This window comes from Tachysurus vachellii, chromosome 3 (genome assembly GCF_030014155.1).
Source record: "Tachysurus vachellii isolate PV-2020 chromosome 3, HZAU_Pvac_v1, whole genome shotgun sequence".
Taxonomy (NCBI): Eukaryota; Metazoa; Chordata; class Actinopteri; order Siluriformes; family Bagridae; genus Tachysurus; species Tachysurus vachellii.
The window spans coordinates 9,736,859-9,755,514 of record NC_083462.1 but is presented as its reverse complement, the minus strand read 5'-3'; the positions used below and the strand labels follow the sequence as shown (position 1 = coordinate 9,755,514).

General features: G+C 38.9%; 1 protein-coding gene across 6 annotated transcripts in view; it reads left to right on the top strand.

Annotated features, from left to right (window-relative positions):
- The window catches only part of col16a1 (collagen, type XVI, alpha 1), a 95,607-nt gene that overhangs the window by 5,932 nt on the left and 71,019 nt on the right, over positions 1-18,656 (top strand). For 4 of the 6 annotated variants that reach the window (XM_060865671.1, XM_060865669.1, XM_060865670.1 and 1 more), the window contains exons 2-3: positions 6,855-6,952; positions 17,817-17,888. In XM_060865671.1, the coding sequence (XP_060721654.1) occupies positions 6,877-6,952; positions 17,817-17,888 (148 nt within the window). In that variant the 5' untranslated portion in view covers positions 6,855-6,876. Of the gene's footprint in view, positions 1-4,290; positions 4,301-6,851; positions 6,953-17,816; positions 17,889-18,656 lie in introns of those variants that run through there. The other 2 variants (XM_060865667.1, XM_060865668.1) reach the window with 2 other exon arrangements.

The window sequence follows — 18,656 nt, the reverse complement described above, 5'->3', positions numbered from 1 at the left end:
AACACTTTGAACTCGTTCTGAAATTCCTGAAACCAGTCCTGAACTTGACCCATGATCCTGTCACTGGTTCACTGGTTGTCCTTTCTTGGATCACTTTTGGTAGATATTAACCACTGAACACCTCACAAGACCTTTTGTTTTGGAGAACCACTGACCCAGGCATCTAGTTTTTACACTAACCTAGTTTTCCTGCTTCTAACACATTAACTTTGAGAACTGACTGTTCACTTGCTGCCTGTTATACCCCACACCTTTACAGATGCCTCTGTAACGTGGTAATCAAAGATATTCTCATCAGCTATCATTGGTTTTAATTGGTTTAATGGTTGATCATGGTATACATTATATGTTAACATGTGCACATACATTGGATATAAAAAGTCTACACACTGCTGTTAAAATGGCAGGTTTTTAGAATGTAAAAAATTTAAAAAAAAGGTAAATCGTGACAGAACGTTTTCCACTCTCAATGGGAAATTACAACATATAGAAATTAAGTCAAATACAATCAGAAACAGAAAAAGGGGAAAAAAGAACCTAGTTTCATAAGTGTTTACACCACTAAACAAATGCTTTGTTGAAACACCTTTTGATTTTATTACAACACTGTTGACTTGGCAATATTTTCCCACTTTTTCTGTCAAAAACATTCTAGATCCTTTAAATTGTAAGGACATCTCCTGTGACAGCCTGCTTCAGGTCACCCCACAGATTTTTACTTGATTCTTTGTTACCCCTCTCCTGATCGATATCTTTCAACAAGAGAGACACCGTTCATGAATCTCGTGTTGAAAGGTATCGATCAGGAGACTGTGTAAACTCTTTGTGGACCAAGGATTCAGCAGTTAGATGAAATCAACAAGATGCAAGAAAAATCCTTCAGGAATTGATGATCTTTATTTGGGGTTAATCAGAATCATTTCAGTGATGTCATCTGTATGATGATTACTTTTGAACACAAGAGCGAATGTGATTGGTTCATTCTGAACACAGCCATATCAGCAATTCTAAAAAGGTGTGCCGACTTTTTTTTCTTGAACTGTTTGTGTTTCTGGGAGGCACGGTGGCTTAGTGGTTAGCACGTTCGCCTCACACCTCCAGGTTTGGGGGTTCGATTCCCGCCTCTGCCTTGTGTGTGTGGAGTTTGCATGTTCTCCCCGTGCCTCGGGGGTTTCCTCCGGGTACTCCGGTTTCCTCCCCCGGTCCAAAGACATGCATGGTAGGTTGATTGGCATCTCTGGAAAATTGTCCGTAGTGTGTGAGTGCGTGAGTGAATGAGAGTGTGTGTGTGCCCTGCGATGGGTTGGCACTCCGTCCAGGGTGTATCCTGCCTTGATGCCCGATGACACCTGAGATAGGCACAGGCTCCCCGTGACCCGAGGTAGTTCAGATAAGCGGTAGAAGATGAATGAATGAATGTTTGTTTTTCTGAAGAAGAAATCAGATTCAGGGAACAATTTTTGACAAAATTATCATATTGCAATCGGTGAAAACATCCTTATCATGTACTGATTGGATTGAAAAAATATGTGAGTGACATTTTGCCACTCTTACCCCTCCACTCTTAAAAAATAAATAAAATTATAATTTAAAAAAAAAAACAATTATAAAACTGTGTTTCACCAGGATCACTGACCACATTCTAACCAAATACAAAGTATTTGTTCAATTTGTGTGTGTGTGTGTGAGAGCGAGAGAGAGAGAGAGAGAGTGTGACTGGTGTTGTTTATTGTAAGTGTTTGTTGCCTTTTTGGACTCCTTTATCATTTGTAATGTTGCTCCCATTTAAAACAGTTCGGCTGAAGCCCAGACATTTTTAGGGTCATGATTGATGACAATGTCCTGTCCAGAGACAAGCTGTTTCATATTGAGGTTTTGTTCAAACCGACCATCAAAAATAACCTCTCTAATGAATATGTTTTTTTTTAATTGGTTGTTGCTTTAAATCTTACCCAGATAGTGCTATTTTCTGATTGGCTATTGTGTAGCCTCTTTTTTTGATTGGCTGATAAGTGTCAGGCTCGACTAAGAACTCCAGGGAAGACACGCTTGATTCCTGCCCGGTCCCATACAGACAGCGGTGCGGACTGATACATTTTGGGCGCTGCGGCTTATTAAATATATGATAAATAGTCAAAAAGTTTTTCTGCATGAGAAATACGGTGTGGTGGGACAGCGTGACAAAAGACCCAAATGCGTGACTGTCACTCTCAATGCGTGACACTTGACAGCCCTGTTATTATTTAGAACTAAGATAAAATGTGTATAGATTTCAGTTTTTAAACCATTCAAAGATTTTAATTAAAATTAAATAAAAAATTAAATCAGTAAATTATGTTAAAAATTGTACATTTATATAATACATTGACATAATTTAGTGTGTCCAAATAGGTCAATACTTTTTTATTTCTTGCAGCAATTTTCTTTTTTCTTTTTCCTTTGTTTAGTTTAACTAAAAGTTTTACTGAGAGAAAAAGTGTAGGATGTGGTTTGAAGCCTTTTTTCTATGTTCCACACATCCCTACGTTCATGAGAGACCTCATTAAAGACAACATGAGTGTGAATAATGTCTTATTTATATCTGAATTTTAAACCATTTCTATTTTAACCTCCCACTTTTGCACTGTTGAATTAATCTTGCTGTTAGTTCATAGGCTGGCGTGCACATTTGGGACTAAGACTTAGACTCCATTAATACCACAAGCAAACCTTCCTTTGTTTCTGCAGCTAACTGGTCAATGAGGTTAAATCTTAAATAAAAGGTCTAATACCAGAGCAATGCTTTAGAAATAAAAAAAAAAATCTAAAGCTAATAATTAATGGCTTATAAAGTGTAAGGTTATTTTACAAATCACATGAAAAAAACTTTCTTTAAATATTTATGAAGTCTCTGATCTGAATGATTTGTAAAAGTTAGTAAGTTTTTCTCCAAGGGAAAGGATTTTGAGATTTCTTTTGGTTTTAATTTTTATATAATAATATGACAAGCTACAGTTTTTGACGTTGCCCAACAATAAACATAAATTAGATTAGATTAAATTAGATTAGATTCAACTTTATTGTCATTACACATGTACAAGTACCGGCAATGATAGTGAGAAAGGATAAAAAAAATGATTCTTTATTTTAATTAATAAGCAATATTAAGTGGGGTCTTCTTTGTGAGATAGACCACAGACTCTGTACCACGTTTAACAATTATTAAAAACAGGCACATGCAACCAGGTGAAGAACTCAAACAACAAAATCACCAGCTAACTTACTTTAAATTTGCAAGAACTGTAGACTAATACAATAACAGGCTTAAATAAAGCCCAAAACATAAGTCCACTTACAGTTCTCACAGACATGCGTTTTATCAACTGGCTAGTTATCCTCCTGACAGTGACAGACCAAGTCTTTCTCTCATTTCGGCCATGTGGCGCACGTGCCCGTTCGCGGTGTGAAGCGCGTCCACGCTATTCTCCGAGATGCACTTGACGGCCTTTTGTGCAGCGGAATTTTTTTTTTTGAACGACCTAGTTAAGGCGACAGGGTTTCCCAGCTTAGGCGGGCCGCCCGAACTGCAAAGTGCTGTGGGAAACCCTGATGTACATACATACATGTATTTACGTATATAATGTATGCATGTACACATGTATGTATGTGTATAATGATACTTTTGCTCCCTCTCTCACTTTGCATTCATGAGCAACTCTCCAGGCCCCACACTTCGCTAGCTTCACTAAATCTGTGTGGATAGTGAGTCACATGTGAAATAGATCCTGCATTTGGGACTGGGTCTTATCTGGGTCAGTTTGTGCAAAGCGTTTTTTTTTTCTTATCGTCCAGATCAGAACATTTGAAAGTAGTATACTTTTTTCTTCAGTGTTTTGGATTTATTATTCCACTTGTTTTCTCAGGAGCGACGAGGTAGACATCCAATTTATTGTGCACTGAAACCTATCAAAATTACAGAGAGGCGGTGTGCATCTGTAAAAAGTGCTTTTGGGGTAGCATTCATCACTTGGCAGCGAGTCAAGAGCACAACAAGTATTGCTTAGGCAGTGACATGAAAACAGCATGGTGTGTGACAGCCCTCCATTGCTGAAAAACAAAACCCCCACATGCTGAGCTTGGCAGCTCATTACATTTTACTACTTGTTTATTGATTGTAGGGCTTTGTCTTTCGTTTTGAACTTGCTGAATCTTTGGCTTTTTGAAGTGCTCTCCATGCGGAAGTGATCGATTTTAACTATGGGGTTGACAGCAAATGGTCGTGGATCACAGCAGATATCTGGTTGGCGGCTGCGACTGCTTGCGTAGTCCTGTCATGATTTTGAATTTTGACCATGCTAGGCAGAGAGCCAAGAGTGTGAGAGACACTTACAGTATCTGTGCAGACCAGATGGATTCTTCTTTTTTTAGTTCTTACGTTAAAAACAAATTAGATGAGAACAAAGTATTCGCGAGCATCTATTGTACCCGCATGGACTCAAACTAAAATGAAGAGATGGTTCTGACACACTGAGCGTCTGCGATATAGCTGCTTCCTGCTCCTAATGGATGTTGTCTTGTTTACAAAGACCAATGCTGACAGTGTTTTGGGACAGGACATCTGAAAGTGAGGTGTTCAACACCTTGAGTTGGGAAATAATTTTCTAGGTACTGGTGAACTGTTTTTTTTTTTTTTTTTTAGATTTTTTTTCTGCCATTTCATTAAGCAGTATCGAATTTCCCCTAGGCTTTATATATTCATTTGGGGACGCAGAGAGAGGCCTACCTACTGTGTCTATTGCATCCAGGCTGAAACATACAGAATAGTAATATAGTGTTGTTCTGTGGTCATTTTTCATACTGACAGGTGTATGTTAAGACATCAGATCAGATGTGTCAGCATCATGAAATCCATTATTAATTCATGAAACAAATATGGCACAATTGTGACTCTGCCAGAGGTCAGTGACCAGATAAGGGTATTAGTCAGAGAAATAGCCAAAGGTAATATTTAACATGATGCTTCTACCACCAGTCTTCATTATAGAGATGGGGTTTTCAAGATGATGCGCAATTAGGTTTCCACTGTACAGTATGTAGTGATTTGTGACTGACATTAAGTCAGTAGAAGTATGCGATTTCGGCTGACTGTGTGCCGTACAATCTGCCAGTTACAGGATAGCAATGAAGTTTTCCTACAGCTATATATTATGAATCTATTAACTTTTAATATAGAAATTAAAAATAAATTAATATACAATTATGGAACAATCATGACTTTAAGAGTATAGTCAAAGAAGCGACTAAGAGCCATAGGGTAACTATCGACATCATGCTGCCACCACCATGCTTCAAAGTGCCATTCTTACTGTAGGTAGCTAGTCACTTTGTGCCTAGGCCAAAACATTCAAGACAAAATAGATTTTTTTTTCTGCCATTACATTAAGTCAGTAGTACTATGTGATTTCCCCAAGGCTTTGTAGATTCAGTCAGGGGGATGCAGATTACCTTTTTGTGACATCCAGGGTGTAATATACAGGACAGCAATGAAGTCTTGTTCCTTGGCAATCCTTCATACTGACAGGGGTGTGTGGAGACATGAGACATGTCATTCTGGGTCACTTTGGATATAAGAAATGCACTAGGGGATGTACATCCAGAGCTTGACAGAAGCTGTAGATTTTTTTAGTCAGATGGAGTCTTTCATTGACATATGTGTGAACAGGTGTATTTTATCAAGAGTGTAATGCCAAGCATATGTATCTGTGTACAAATCCATAACATATATCTTTACCTGTTCATAATTAGTTTCAACAGAGGGACATATTGTATGTTGACATATGTAATGCAAATGTATGTGTGGTTCAGAAATGCAACATGTATTGAAATGATATAGCTATGGAAACAGAAGCAGTGGAAGTCCATCTTTTTGCACCATACTGTTGCCTGTTTGAGGGGGGCACGGTGGCTTAGTGGTTAGCACCTCACACCTCCAGGTTCGGGGTTCGATTCCCGCCTCCGCCTTGTGTGTGTGGAGTTTGCATGTTCTCCCCGTGCCTCGGGGGTTTCCTCCGGGTACTCCGGTTTTCTCCCCCGGGCCAAAGACATGCATGGTAGCTTGATTGTCATCTCTGGAAAATTGTCCATAGTGTGTGATTGCGTGAGTGAATGAGAGTGTGTGTGTGCCCTGTGATGGGTTGGCACTCTGTCCAGGGTGTATCCTGCCTTGATGCCCAATGATGCCTGAGAGGCACAGGCTCCCCGTGACCCGAGGTAGTTCGGATAAGCGGTAGAAAATGAGTGAGTGAGAGTGTTGCCTGTTTGATGTTAGATTTATTAAATTAGGAGGGTCACGTGAGGTTTTAAACAATTGTTTCATTAAAATGATATGCCTGGTGTGTTTGTCAGTTCATACTGAGACAGTCACACTGAGAGAGGCACAGATGGGCATTGTAATGACAGTCCTCAAAGCACATGGGTTACAAAGCTTTATAGGAACTGTTATGGGCAATTAGGCCAGTTTACACATTTCCAAGGGCCTGTCTAACCTTAAAGCCACCTTCATTAATCTAACCTCAAAGCTTCTGCTTAATAGAAACAAGTAGAGAACATTAGCATTAGCATTAATGTCCTTAAATAGAGGCTGTATTTTTTTTGCATGTAATCAACTTTAATTTTCCATTTCTTTCTTGCCTGACTGCTACAATTAACCCCCTTAGACTAAGATCCTTCCTCTTATTTAAGATTAATAACTGGATAATAAGTCAGGGGTTTTTAGTGTTAATGCTTTTTGATAGATTCAGGTCTTCGTCTTTTATAATCTCTACGCCTTTAAAATGTTAATTTATTCCAATATTATTCTGTTACATCAAATTTAGGTAGGAGTTGAAGGAGGGAGCCATGAGGATCGTGTTGTGCTCCGTTGTGCTGCTGACCATCTGGTCTGGTCATGGAGTTCGACTGGAGACTGCTGAAGGTGAGAAGCTACAACATATGTAATACTTCATTAAATAACTCATACCTCAGCACTGATGTATTCTCAAATCTGATTGGCACACATAATAATAAACTGTTTTTTTTTTGATGTGTAAAGAAAAACAGTGACGTTTCTTTGTAAGGTGATGTTTATTTTTTGGATGGAAGGAGTATGCGTTGGTAATGTTGGTAGAGCTGAGCAAGGCGAGAGTATAGCTGTGTATTACATAAGTAATATCAGGCGCTGCATCAATGTTTCACAACATATACACATACATTTTCATTTATTAAAACATAAAAAAGTGTAATAGGTGACAAACTGTTGTGGTGTAATGGGGAGTGGAGTAGATAAGTGGAGTAGATCCCCAAAACTAATGAAGAAAAATCTGGCAACCTCGGAGACATGAAACTCATTCAGGTAATTTTTTCTAAATGGAGAGTTTAGAAAATTGACTTGGACAGCTGCGTAACCCAACTCTGAATACTTTCAACATGTAAACATTAGCAAAATGGTCACTGTCGATTGTCTCATCTCTCATTTTGTCAGGGAAAAACACTGCTCTTATGGTGTAGGTTGGAGCGGTAACTTGTACCAACATACGTCAATGTTTGTGAAGCCCCTATGTTAAATGCATAACAGGTCGATATGATATGATATGATATGATATGATATGATATAACTGGATATTGTGGCAGCATAATAGTATTTGTTGTATAGAAAAGAATAACACATATGCCTAATTTTGTGAAGGATAATTCTCACTCATCCGAACTACCTCGGGTCACGGGGAGCCTGTGCCTATCTCAGGCATCATCGGGCATCAAGGCAGGATACACCCTGGACGGAGTGCCAACCCATCACAGGGCACACACACACACTCTCATTCACTCACGCACTCACACACTACGGACAATTTTCCAGAGATGCCAATCAACCTACCATGCATGTCTTTGGACCGGGGGAGGAAACCGGAGTACCCGGAGGAAACCCCCGAGGCACGAGGAGAACATGCAAACTCCACACACACAAGGCGGAGGCGGGAATCGAACCCCCAACCCTGGAGGTGTGAAGCGAACGTGCTAACCACTAAGCCACCGTGCCCCCCTGTGAAGGATAATTACTAGATATATTTTTGTTATTATATATTATGGGAGAGGTTTATGTCTGTGGATTTATATCCTTTCTTTTTAGTTTCTATTTCATCTCATGCCTGATTTGAGTTGAGTTGTGTTTTATTTATTTATTTATTTTGGGGGAAATGAGACTTCTTAGCCTTGGGGATTTTTACCTGTGGGAAATCATTCTGTTAGCATGTATTCTCTGGGCTAAATCTGTCCGTGTTACCTCAGGAGGGAAACTTTAATGCTAAGGTTAGCAGTGTCTAAACATAGTGTCTCAGTGATCATCACCTCTCAAATTCTATTCTCTTTTCTTAACTACTTTTCTGAGATGTCTTAACTTCTTTTTTTCCTGTAGATGAGGTAAAAGAAAGATAGAAGCCACTAAGAGAGAGGGATTTTTGGAGCTAACCTTTTTCTTTGGACTTAGTACAGACTTGACTTGATAATCAACTCTTTGCACTAAAATTTAAAGCTACAGGTTTTATTTTCTTTCTTTTTTTTTTTTTTTTTACTTTTGAAAGGGATGAGTTCTCTTTTAGGTTCAATGTGCTGCTGAGATTAAGCCTTTTATGTGTCATGTGTGGGGAAAAAAATATGCAGCATGAAGTTAGGAGGCAATGACACGGAGGATTTGATGATATTCGGAACTGCCTATATGGTTATTGCATTTTAGGCATTTTTTATGTATAAATGAGCTGAAATAAAATACTATTGTTATTAATTTTATATGTTTTATTAGCTTTCATTATTATTTAAATTAGTAATAATTATAATTAGAAACAATATATTTTTTTGTGTACATTCTATTTCCCCAATTCCATCATTTTTGCTGTCTTCTCTGTTGCTGATTATGGAAATGTAATGTATTGAAGTATGAGTGAGCTGAAGGAAGGTAAGATGTGTCATTATTCAGTGCCACTACCGTCTCCAATTTCTCTTAGCAATGTACCTGTAACTAAAAGCGTAGGTATAAAGATCAAATAAAATTGCACTGGGCAAAAGAAATTGACTGATGATCCACTCCGTACTCTCAGCATGGAGTTTCCAGTTGTGCTAAAAACATGTTCCTGCCTCCACAACGCTGCATGAGCCAAATCTTCAAACAAGGCATTGTTTTATTTTTCATTCTGTCTGTCATCTCTCTGCATTACACAAGCACCAAAAACAGTAATTACTCTCTGTTATGCTGATATGATAGACAGTATGTTATATAGAAGTTCAGCATGATCACTATACCTGCAATTACACTTTTCTACCACTAGTCCATATTTTCATAAGTGTGCGGAAACGTACAAACATCATCAGGCATAAGCAAAACTTGTATAAATCCAATTTAGTGAATAGAAACATGCATACGTGTGATTGACGCACAAACCTATGCACACGAACGGTTGATAAATTAGGCCACAGATCTCCTGATCTCCAGATAATCCCAGGTTGTGCTGTTGCTCTAACTTTTTCTGTTCAATTCAATTTATTTGTATAGCACTTTTAAAAATTCACATTATCTCAAAGCAGCTTTACTTAAGTATAGAAATAGAATACAAATTTAGTGAGTGAGGAAAAACTTCCTGAGATGATATGAGGAAGAAACCTTGAGAGGAACCAGACATAGAAGGGAACCTCATCCTCATTTAGTGACACTGGACAGAAAATAATGTAAATGTAAATAATGGTCTTTCTACAACAGTGTGTAGTTGAATGGATTTAAGCAACCAAGAGCTCCTGAGGAACTAATGGGTTGGCGTCATTTCTGAGCTCACCACAGACTTAACACTAATTTCTTCCTGCCAAAGTCTTCAGATGTTTGTTGATGAAGACCCGAGCACAAAGCACACTGATGCAACAGTAGCTCAAGCTTTTTTTTCAGGCATTTCTCAAACTGTACACATCTTTTCTTGGCTGAGGAAGAGGCTTTTTTTGAGCACCTGAGGCACGTCTACATGCTTGTATTTCAGACATTAATAACTTTAGCCTACCCCCATTATGAGGTCTAAGAGTTAATCTTATAGGTTTCACTACAGGTATTGGATGGGGATTGTGGGTATTTTCTGACAGGTTATATTTCACTCATAAAACTTCAGCAGTTGCAGAGGTACATGACTGTGAAACATTTCAAACTCTTTTCCTTTCCGTGCATCCTTGAGATACAGGAAATCTCATTAAATGCAGTGTGCACATGCCCGACCTCCTCCTTTTGTTTGGATTCTACAACTTTCTTTTTGAACTCACAATTTGTCTTGGTAAATGCGTCTTGCTGTTATAGCACAAGCTAGAATTCGCATATGGGAGAATGGCTCAGGTTCCAATAAGACCAGAAAACACAAATTCCTCCATTTCTGCAGTCCTATCAAACCGTAAAGCTTTATGTTGTACCGATAACGCTGATCAGACACTTCTGAAGCTCCTTCTTCACTCCCCCTGCTGTGCTGAGCACCCATCGGCCTCCTCTATAATGAGTCTTTCCAGACAATTCTAGAAGTAAACAGTGTGTACTCAGGGAAATAAAAAGCAGCCATACTCAATTCTCATCCCAGTAGGTGCAGGGTATCGACTAAGCTTAAGCAACATTCAGGCGGAACTTAATGAAGACTATATTTTTGAATACTTTGTCCTATACAAAGCAAAGGAAGTTGTAATACCCTGGTACGGTATGTTATAATCTAAAATATACTTGCATATTGCAGTACATTGTATAGTCATATTAGATATAGTTCTTCACAGATTATTGTAAATAAATTTCCAGACATTTTTACTAATATGAAGCCAAAAAAATTCTTGTTAGTTAGTTTTGCTTCTTAAGCTTAAAAGGCTTGTTCTTAATAATCTTTTTCAATTTATTTTAACATAATCGTCTAATAATGAGAAATATTAAATCTATCTGATTTAGATAGTTTTTATTTGTTAATATCATTCAACTCAAAGCAAACGTTTTTAAATATGAGAGTGTATATGGTTCACTGAACAATAGTGTAATGAGTCTGTCTGTGTTTTGCCCTGTTTCTGTCTGCTGTCTTGCCCTGCTGTTAATTGTTTGCTCCGCCCACTCGTTTGTTGCCATGGACACTCATTGAACTCATTCATTCCCTCTCGTTTGTTGTCTTAGTTACTCATTGTCTCTGCTTTGTGATTGGTTCCTGTCTAATATATATATATACACTGTTTGTTCACTTCCCTGTCGCTAGTCATTCTGTAGCGATGAGGCAAAGGCGAGTGAGGATCCAATTGCAGTTAAACATTTAATGATCAAGAAACAGGAGAACCAAGAAACAGGAAAACAGACAGGCAAAACTAGGCAGAAACAGAGCTAACAGGAAACAGAAACATAGGCCATGTCCACACTAATTCCGGATACATTTGAAAACGGAGTTTACGTCTAAAAACGCTCTGCGTCCACATTATCATTTTCAAACGTTTTCCAAAAGTTGCTTATCCACACTGAAATGTATGAAAACGCTTACATCTCCCTACAGCGCATGAGTAAAGCTTCAACATGCGTCATTTCCGCTAGGCATTTATTTACTTTCGACTGCAACACATGACTAAAAATGCGTCATAGTACTCAAAAGCCTCCGTCTTCACAGTCCACACTAAGACGCGAAGACGGCGTTTTCAAATTTATCCGCTTTGGAGAGCGTCTTCCAGCAGCTACGTTTTTGTTGACTTAAACCGCTGTCTCAGTGTGGACGAAAGGCCAAAACGGAGAGAAAAAGATACGTTTTCAAACGAAAACGTATTAGTGTGGACATGGCCATAGACAACGACTAGTGACAGGGAAGTGAACAAACAGTGTGTATATATATTAGACAGGAACCAATCACAAAGCAGAGACAATGAGTAACTAAGACAACAAACGAGAGGGAATGAATGAGTTCAATGAGTGTCCATGGCAACAAATGAGTGGGCGGAGCAAACAGTTAACAGCAGGGCAAGACACAGACAGACTCATTACAAATAGTAATTAGTATGTTAGTAATTTTCTTATTTGTAATAAAGTTTTTTGTCATGTCCTGTATAGTATGCTTTATATAGTTATTTATTATATACTTAATTACTTATTTCACCTGATTACTCGTGCTGTTATACAGCCAGCCATACAGTCATCATTGGCCAGGCAGCACAGTGCATAAAATCATGCGGATTTTAGATCAAAAGCTTTAATTAATTTACACATCAAAAATCGGGATGTGAAAAATCTCAGTGACTTAGTGGCAACTAGTGGCATAGTTCAATGAGTAGTTTCAATGGAAATGGCTTGTTGATAAATGAGAAGAAAAAAAATCTAATTGATGCGACTTGACAGAAAGGAAAGTTCAATTAAGCTTTTTACCACTATGATGAACAGATAGCAGACTACATCAAACGTAGAGGTGAGGTGATGACATTAGGTTCCACTTCTGTCACCCAAGAACAGCATCTGAAGTCTACTGTGGGCACAATGTCACTAAACCTGTACAAGAGTTCCTATTAATGTGGTACGGTGAGTGTATAATCGGTTGTATCACCGTTGTCAATACGACTTAAAATTAACCCTACACAAGATAACAAGTCTATACAATATACGTGTTGTATATGTTGCACTCACCTTAGAAGCTGGAATGACTTAACAGAAGTCCTTAACTTTAGAGAGAGACAAAAATTTATGAGAATGTCCGCTGACCTCCTGAGACCAGTGCAACACATCATCCACCCTAAGCAATCAATAGATGAAGGAGTAGCAAAGTGACTTGGTGGTCGTTTACACAATAGGTCCATTCCTGACCAGATATTATTTCGGTGGTGGATCATTTTCAGCACAGCAGTTGCACTGACACGGTAATAGCCATTGTGCCAAGCATAAGAATGGTGCTGATACACAGGTTTTAAACACTGCAGCATTGTTGCTGACTCGCCTGTACTGTACTTTAATAAATTCAGCACGCATCAGTGCTGTGGTCAGATAGTGAGCAATTATGAAGGGTTAGAGGACAATTTACACAAATTACCATGACAAATTTGCATCAAACTGTATACCAAAAAGAAATATATAGACAAATCAGTATACTGTGTGCCACATTTTTGATTCATAGGTCAACATGTAGGAAAAATAAAGAAATGTTATAATGCAAATGGCTTCACGCTCTAAATCCCACTGCCCTTGATGTATTTATTAGCATGTAGGATGACCTTTTCAAAATCAGGAACACACAATATGTGTATGTACACAGATGTAATATATTTCTACGGTTCTCTAGTAGGTAACAGTCCCTTAGTGGGACTGTTAAAAGAAGCTACCCAGTTGTAAAAAATATGTTCGGTGAACAGAACACCAACGGTTTCATAGCTGAAACATCCTTAAGCTGACTTGTTGCTGAGGGCACATACATTCATTCATTCATCTTTTACCGCTTATCCGAACTACCTCGAGTCACGGGGAGCCTGTGCCTATCTCAGGCATCATTGGGCATCAAGGCAGGATACACCCTGGACGGAGTGCCAACCCATCGCAGGGCGCACACACACACACACACACTCATTCACTCACACACTAGGGACAATTTTCCAGAGATGCCAATCAACCTACCATGCATGTCTTTGGACCGGGGGAGGAAACCAGAGTACCCGGAGGAAACCCCCGAGGCACGGGGAGAACATACAAACTCCACACACACAAGGTGGAGGCGGGAATCGAACCCCGACCCTGGAGGTGTGAGGTGAACGTGCTAACCACTAAGCCACCGGAGGGCACATACATGCTAAACAAAATCAATCAAAATATAGATTACTATACATTATATTATTCTTTTTGTTTTTAATCTAGTTTGTTTACAGACACTGTCATATTAGAGCTTTAAATGGCTAATGAATTCCTGATTCTTCCTCACCCTGATAGATAATTGCGAATCTGATATGTTCTGTAACACACTCTCTATATGGCCAAATGTTTGTGGCCACCTGCCCATGAGACCCATGTGCTTTCTGAACATCCCATCCCAAAAGCATTGCATTAATATGGAGTTGGCCACTCTTTTGCTCCAATAACAGCATTCACACTTCTGGGAAAGCTTTCCTCTAGATTTGCACTATTTTTTGTGAGGTTGGATGAGAAGGCCTGGCTCACAGTCTGTGTTTCAGTTAATTCCAAATGCATCAGTGGAGTTGAGGTCAGGGTTTTGATCAGGACACTGTGTGGGATGGCATTATCATACTGGAACCTGTTCTAGACAAGGGACTTCATAATTCTACTGCGTACAAAGGCACATTAGACAATCATTGTGGTCAGCTTGTGAGCTTGTGGTCAGGGTCCACATACTTTTGGCCATTTACTGTATATTTGATTTACTACTGTCTGATATGCAGTATGATCAACACTGTATATTTAAATGACATTGCTTAAATATAACTAAAATATTTCCAGTCTTTCACACCATATCTTTGATATAATTGATCCCAAATCCAGGTTTTAATAGATCAAAGTTTTTTTTTCCTGAAACAGAATATACATAATTATTGTGATGGACGATAGTGAGGTATACATTCACTCATTTCTTTAAAGCCTAGAGATATAACCCTTCACCCTGTCTTTACACCTGTTCAAGTCCGAGACTCATTGGTGATATCTACTGTCCAGAGGAACAGGGAGTGAAATTTTCTGTAACATCAGAGATCAAAAGATACTTGCTGTCTTTATAGACTCCTAAAATCATGTTGTCAGGGGATAAAAACAGACCAAATGCAGGATAGCGTAAAATAAACTGATTTATCAACTAAAAAAACACAAAACAGGAACAAAGAAACCGCGCTGCTAAAGGCAACGCGGCTCGACTAAATACTAATAACAATTAGACACATCAGGAACAGGTGTGCAGAGGTGGGGAGGAAGAGAAAAGGGCAGGGCAGACACGTGAACACAGAACATACTGTAAACAAAAGCACATGGCCAAAGTCCGGGCTGGATCCTGACACATGCAGAGGAATACAAAGCCTACGTAGCATGTAAATCAGGTTATTATCTATGGGCCTTTTTCCACCTGGTCACTTCATGTGTTTTCTCTGATCCGATAGCTATCTGATTTGTTAAAACTGTTCCATTTACTGTACATTAGGCCACATAAATGCGTCTTGGCGAATTGGATATCGATCCGATCTTTCTACTCCCGCCCAAAATGCAAATATATTTTACCTCATGTCCGCGGTAATTGAAATAGAACACGCTTTGGTGTATGCGGTTGCTACAAAAAACAGCAATTACTGTTTGCTGCATTTTCGCTGGCGGCAGCAGTGCATTTTAAGACCCAACGAGACACCTGGGTGAAAGATCGGAGCCAGCGCTGGTGGGAAAACATATTTGTTTCTCGCACGATGCACGACTCGTGAGTCACCGGCGAGTGACATACAGTACTTCCGTTTGGTAGGAGTATAGCGCTGACGTATGTGGCTTGAACAACCACATTCATTTACACCTGTCCAGTTTCATCTGAAATGCGTCCCAGACCACCTCCTGAAGTGGTTTGAACCATCGGATTTATATCCGTCTCGAAACCGTTTCGGAGGGCGTTTAGACCTGGTCTTTTTACCATCGGATAGCTATCTGATCACAGAAAACGCATGAAGTGACCAGGTGTAAAAAGCCCCTAATTAACAGTTTAATCTATGACATCTCAGAATAAGTTTTCATAATGGTGCATACTGTCATACATATCAGGGACACTGGTTCATTAACATCTTCTTCCAGTGAAATAATGGCATAAAACTCAATTCTGCACAAAGGTGACTATTTACGCAGGAGTAAGCTATTTGGCTATATGGTCTTTCATTTTAAACTAACTTAACTTATTGTTGCTAGCTATAAGGTTAACAATGCCAGTTTACTTACAGTTTTACTCTTATAGTGGTGTCTGTCCTGACAGTTGTATGGCTGTACACTTGTACATAGATCTGTCTCAGATTTAAACATTAAATGGGTGTGGCTTAGACCAGTAGATTTTGCCCATCTTTTAGCAAATTTCCACCTAGCAGCCAGCTCACTATTTGATACAAAAGCTAACAACTGAGGAGAGTAAAAGCTAGCATGTGCTTCCTTTAAGACAGTGTTTGAATGCAGGCAAAAATATTTTTAACTGCTTTTCATGCATTGGAAAACGCAACTTACCCAGAGCACAGTGCTTTTTGCCCTTTTCTGTATACATGAGCTCACAGGTCTGTGATTGGTTAGTGTTGCAGTGATTGTAGCATCAGGGATTAGAATTCACAAACGTGGTCTTTCCGTGTCCTTCTAACCTTCATATCTGTCCATAGAACACATTATCTGTTCAATTTAGATAATGAATTCATATTAATTTACATCCATCCTATATTAGTATCTATATTGCTTGCTATTAATCTAAAGTATATTGCTTTAAAACTAGAATTCCTAGACTAACTGACAAAACATACAGCTTGATTTACATTGTCAGCCAGAGAAAGATGTATTGCTCAGCTGGTGTCTTCCTCCTTAGCTCTCTCTCAGGGAGTTTTTCTTTGCTCCTGTTGCCCTTGGTTTGCTCACTAGGAGTTTGGGACAGATTGACGAGTCCGCTCAATAAACAAAAAAGTTTCACTTTTTGAGATATGCTTGAAACCACAAAAAAAAAAAAATCTTCTTAAAGTACAATGACTATGAATAAATAAATTAAATATATCACGACAGCTTGTTTCTTCTGGCGGCCAAAAGTTTTTGCATTATTTTCTCAGTTTCCTCAGCAGCTGATCTCATCCTTCATGCCCCATGGTTCCTCTTTGATAATCTCAGAATTAATGAATTCATCTTTTTGGTAGCAGGGTGTGAGCACAGGCTTTGTAGAGTAGTCCTGATTGACTTCAAAAAGCCAGAAATGTGAGAACGGTCCAAAATGAACTCTTTGTCTGTCAGATAAGTTTTTGTAAGCATGATATTTCTCTCACAGACCCTCAGGTTGCTGTGTTAGCAGAAGAGGGATTCAGGTGTCTTGAGTCTGAGAAAGAGATTTATAGGACTTGACAAGGAGAACCAGGTTGGAGCTCCAGCTTTCTCATTATTCCTCATCTCACCTCCCATATAAAACCTTGCCGAGTTGCTTGCTCTTTCAGTTATAGCTTCAACTTTTGACATGCTTCTCATCTATAAAACGTCTAATTGACAGCTGCACTCAGAGCCACACTGTGTTAGCATGATGGCACATACCGAGAGGAACAGGTCTTTGAGCCCATCACAACATGCATTGACCTAACTCTAATCCTTAGGTGGCATTGTACTGTGAAGCTACCTTCACTTAAAGTACTCTGCTAGAAACGTCTTTAGATGTGTATTTCTGGAATTTGTCGTGACGTTCTACCGCTGAATACTTTCTGAGGTGACGCCTTTCCTAGCTGTGTGACAGACAGCACTTTTGCCCACAACGTTGTGTGTCAGCAGAAGTATATCAATCATATGACGTCCACCCAGCGATGGAATGTCAAGCGGGCTGTCAGAGGCCTTGTCTTCGGATTATGGAGTGATTCTTTCAGACAGACAGTATTTATTTTTGGCTTCGTATCTGAGATGTTGTCTGTCTTCCCTGCACAATCTTTGATCACTGTAATACATTTGCCCTTTGCTCAGGTCTAACATTTTACATAGCTGTCCTTAGCTAGATACTCAGCTTCCACCAGAAAACTTTTATCATGTAAAATTCAGGACGTCATACGATTGCATGTCTTTCTGGCTGGCTGGTTTGTCTAGCTGATTTTATCTCTGTTTCTTCCAGTAGGTGAGACGTGTCCATCTATACAGGTCGAAGACTGGAAATTTCCTCAGACTGCCAGACACAACATCACAGGTACAGTAGGCCTGGATATGGATTTCCTTTAGGGCAGGTTTCAAACACAGTTATTTGCTAAATAGTGAAACAGGGAATATTTAGGAGCATTTTAGAGTAGCCAGTCTGCCTAACGGCATGTTTTTTGGAAAGTAGGACGATATGGAAGATGCAGAAAGAAACCAACATGAACACAAGGAGAGGATGCAAAACAGAGGAATAACTTGTGAATGAACTCCAAACCATGAAAATAGGAACTTTACCTATACACAACTATACCTGTTGAATCACTGTGCCTCTTCAAAGTTGTCCTTCTTAATGTTTATTATTCCTTAACTTATCCAGTAAGGTATACAGTATAGTCAGTTCAATGTACCGGGCCCTAGTGTTTTAAGAAGTTAACCCTTGTGTTACAGTATGTTTACTCTTTAGAGCTTTTGGTATTGTTCTGAGGATGTTTCTGCGGTTTTAAAAGCACTACAGAATTTTTTTTTTTTTTAATAAAAAAAATAAAATTTAATAAAATCTCAATTCTATAATATAGATAACATTTGTGATTAAGGATTGCAATTACTTTTTTAAAAGCTGCTAGCTGTATTTGATGATCACAGCCTAACCCTGTTCATATCATGACTTCTTGTTAATGAACCATAACCTGTAATTTTTACTTGATTAGCAATGGCTTTAGTGTTAATAGATACTAATAAAATATGTGTGGGGACTTTTACACATAAGACAAGGCTTATATGTACCATATTTTTTGCTAATTGCAGTTGGCAGCATACATTT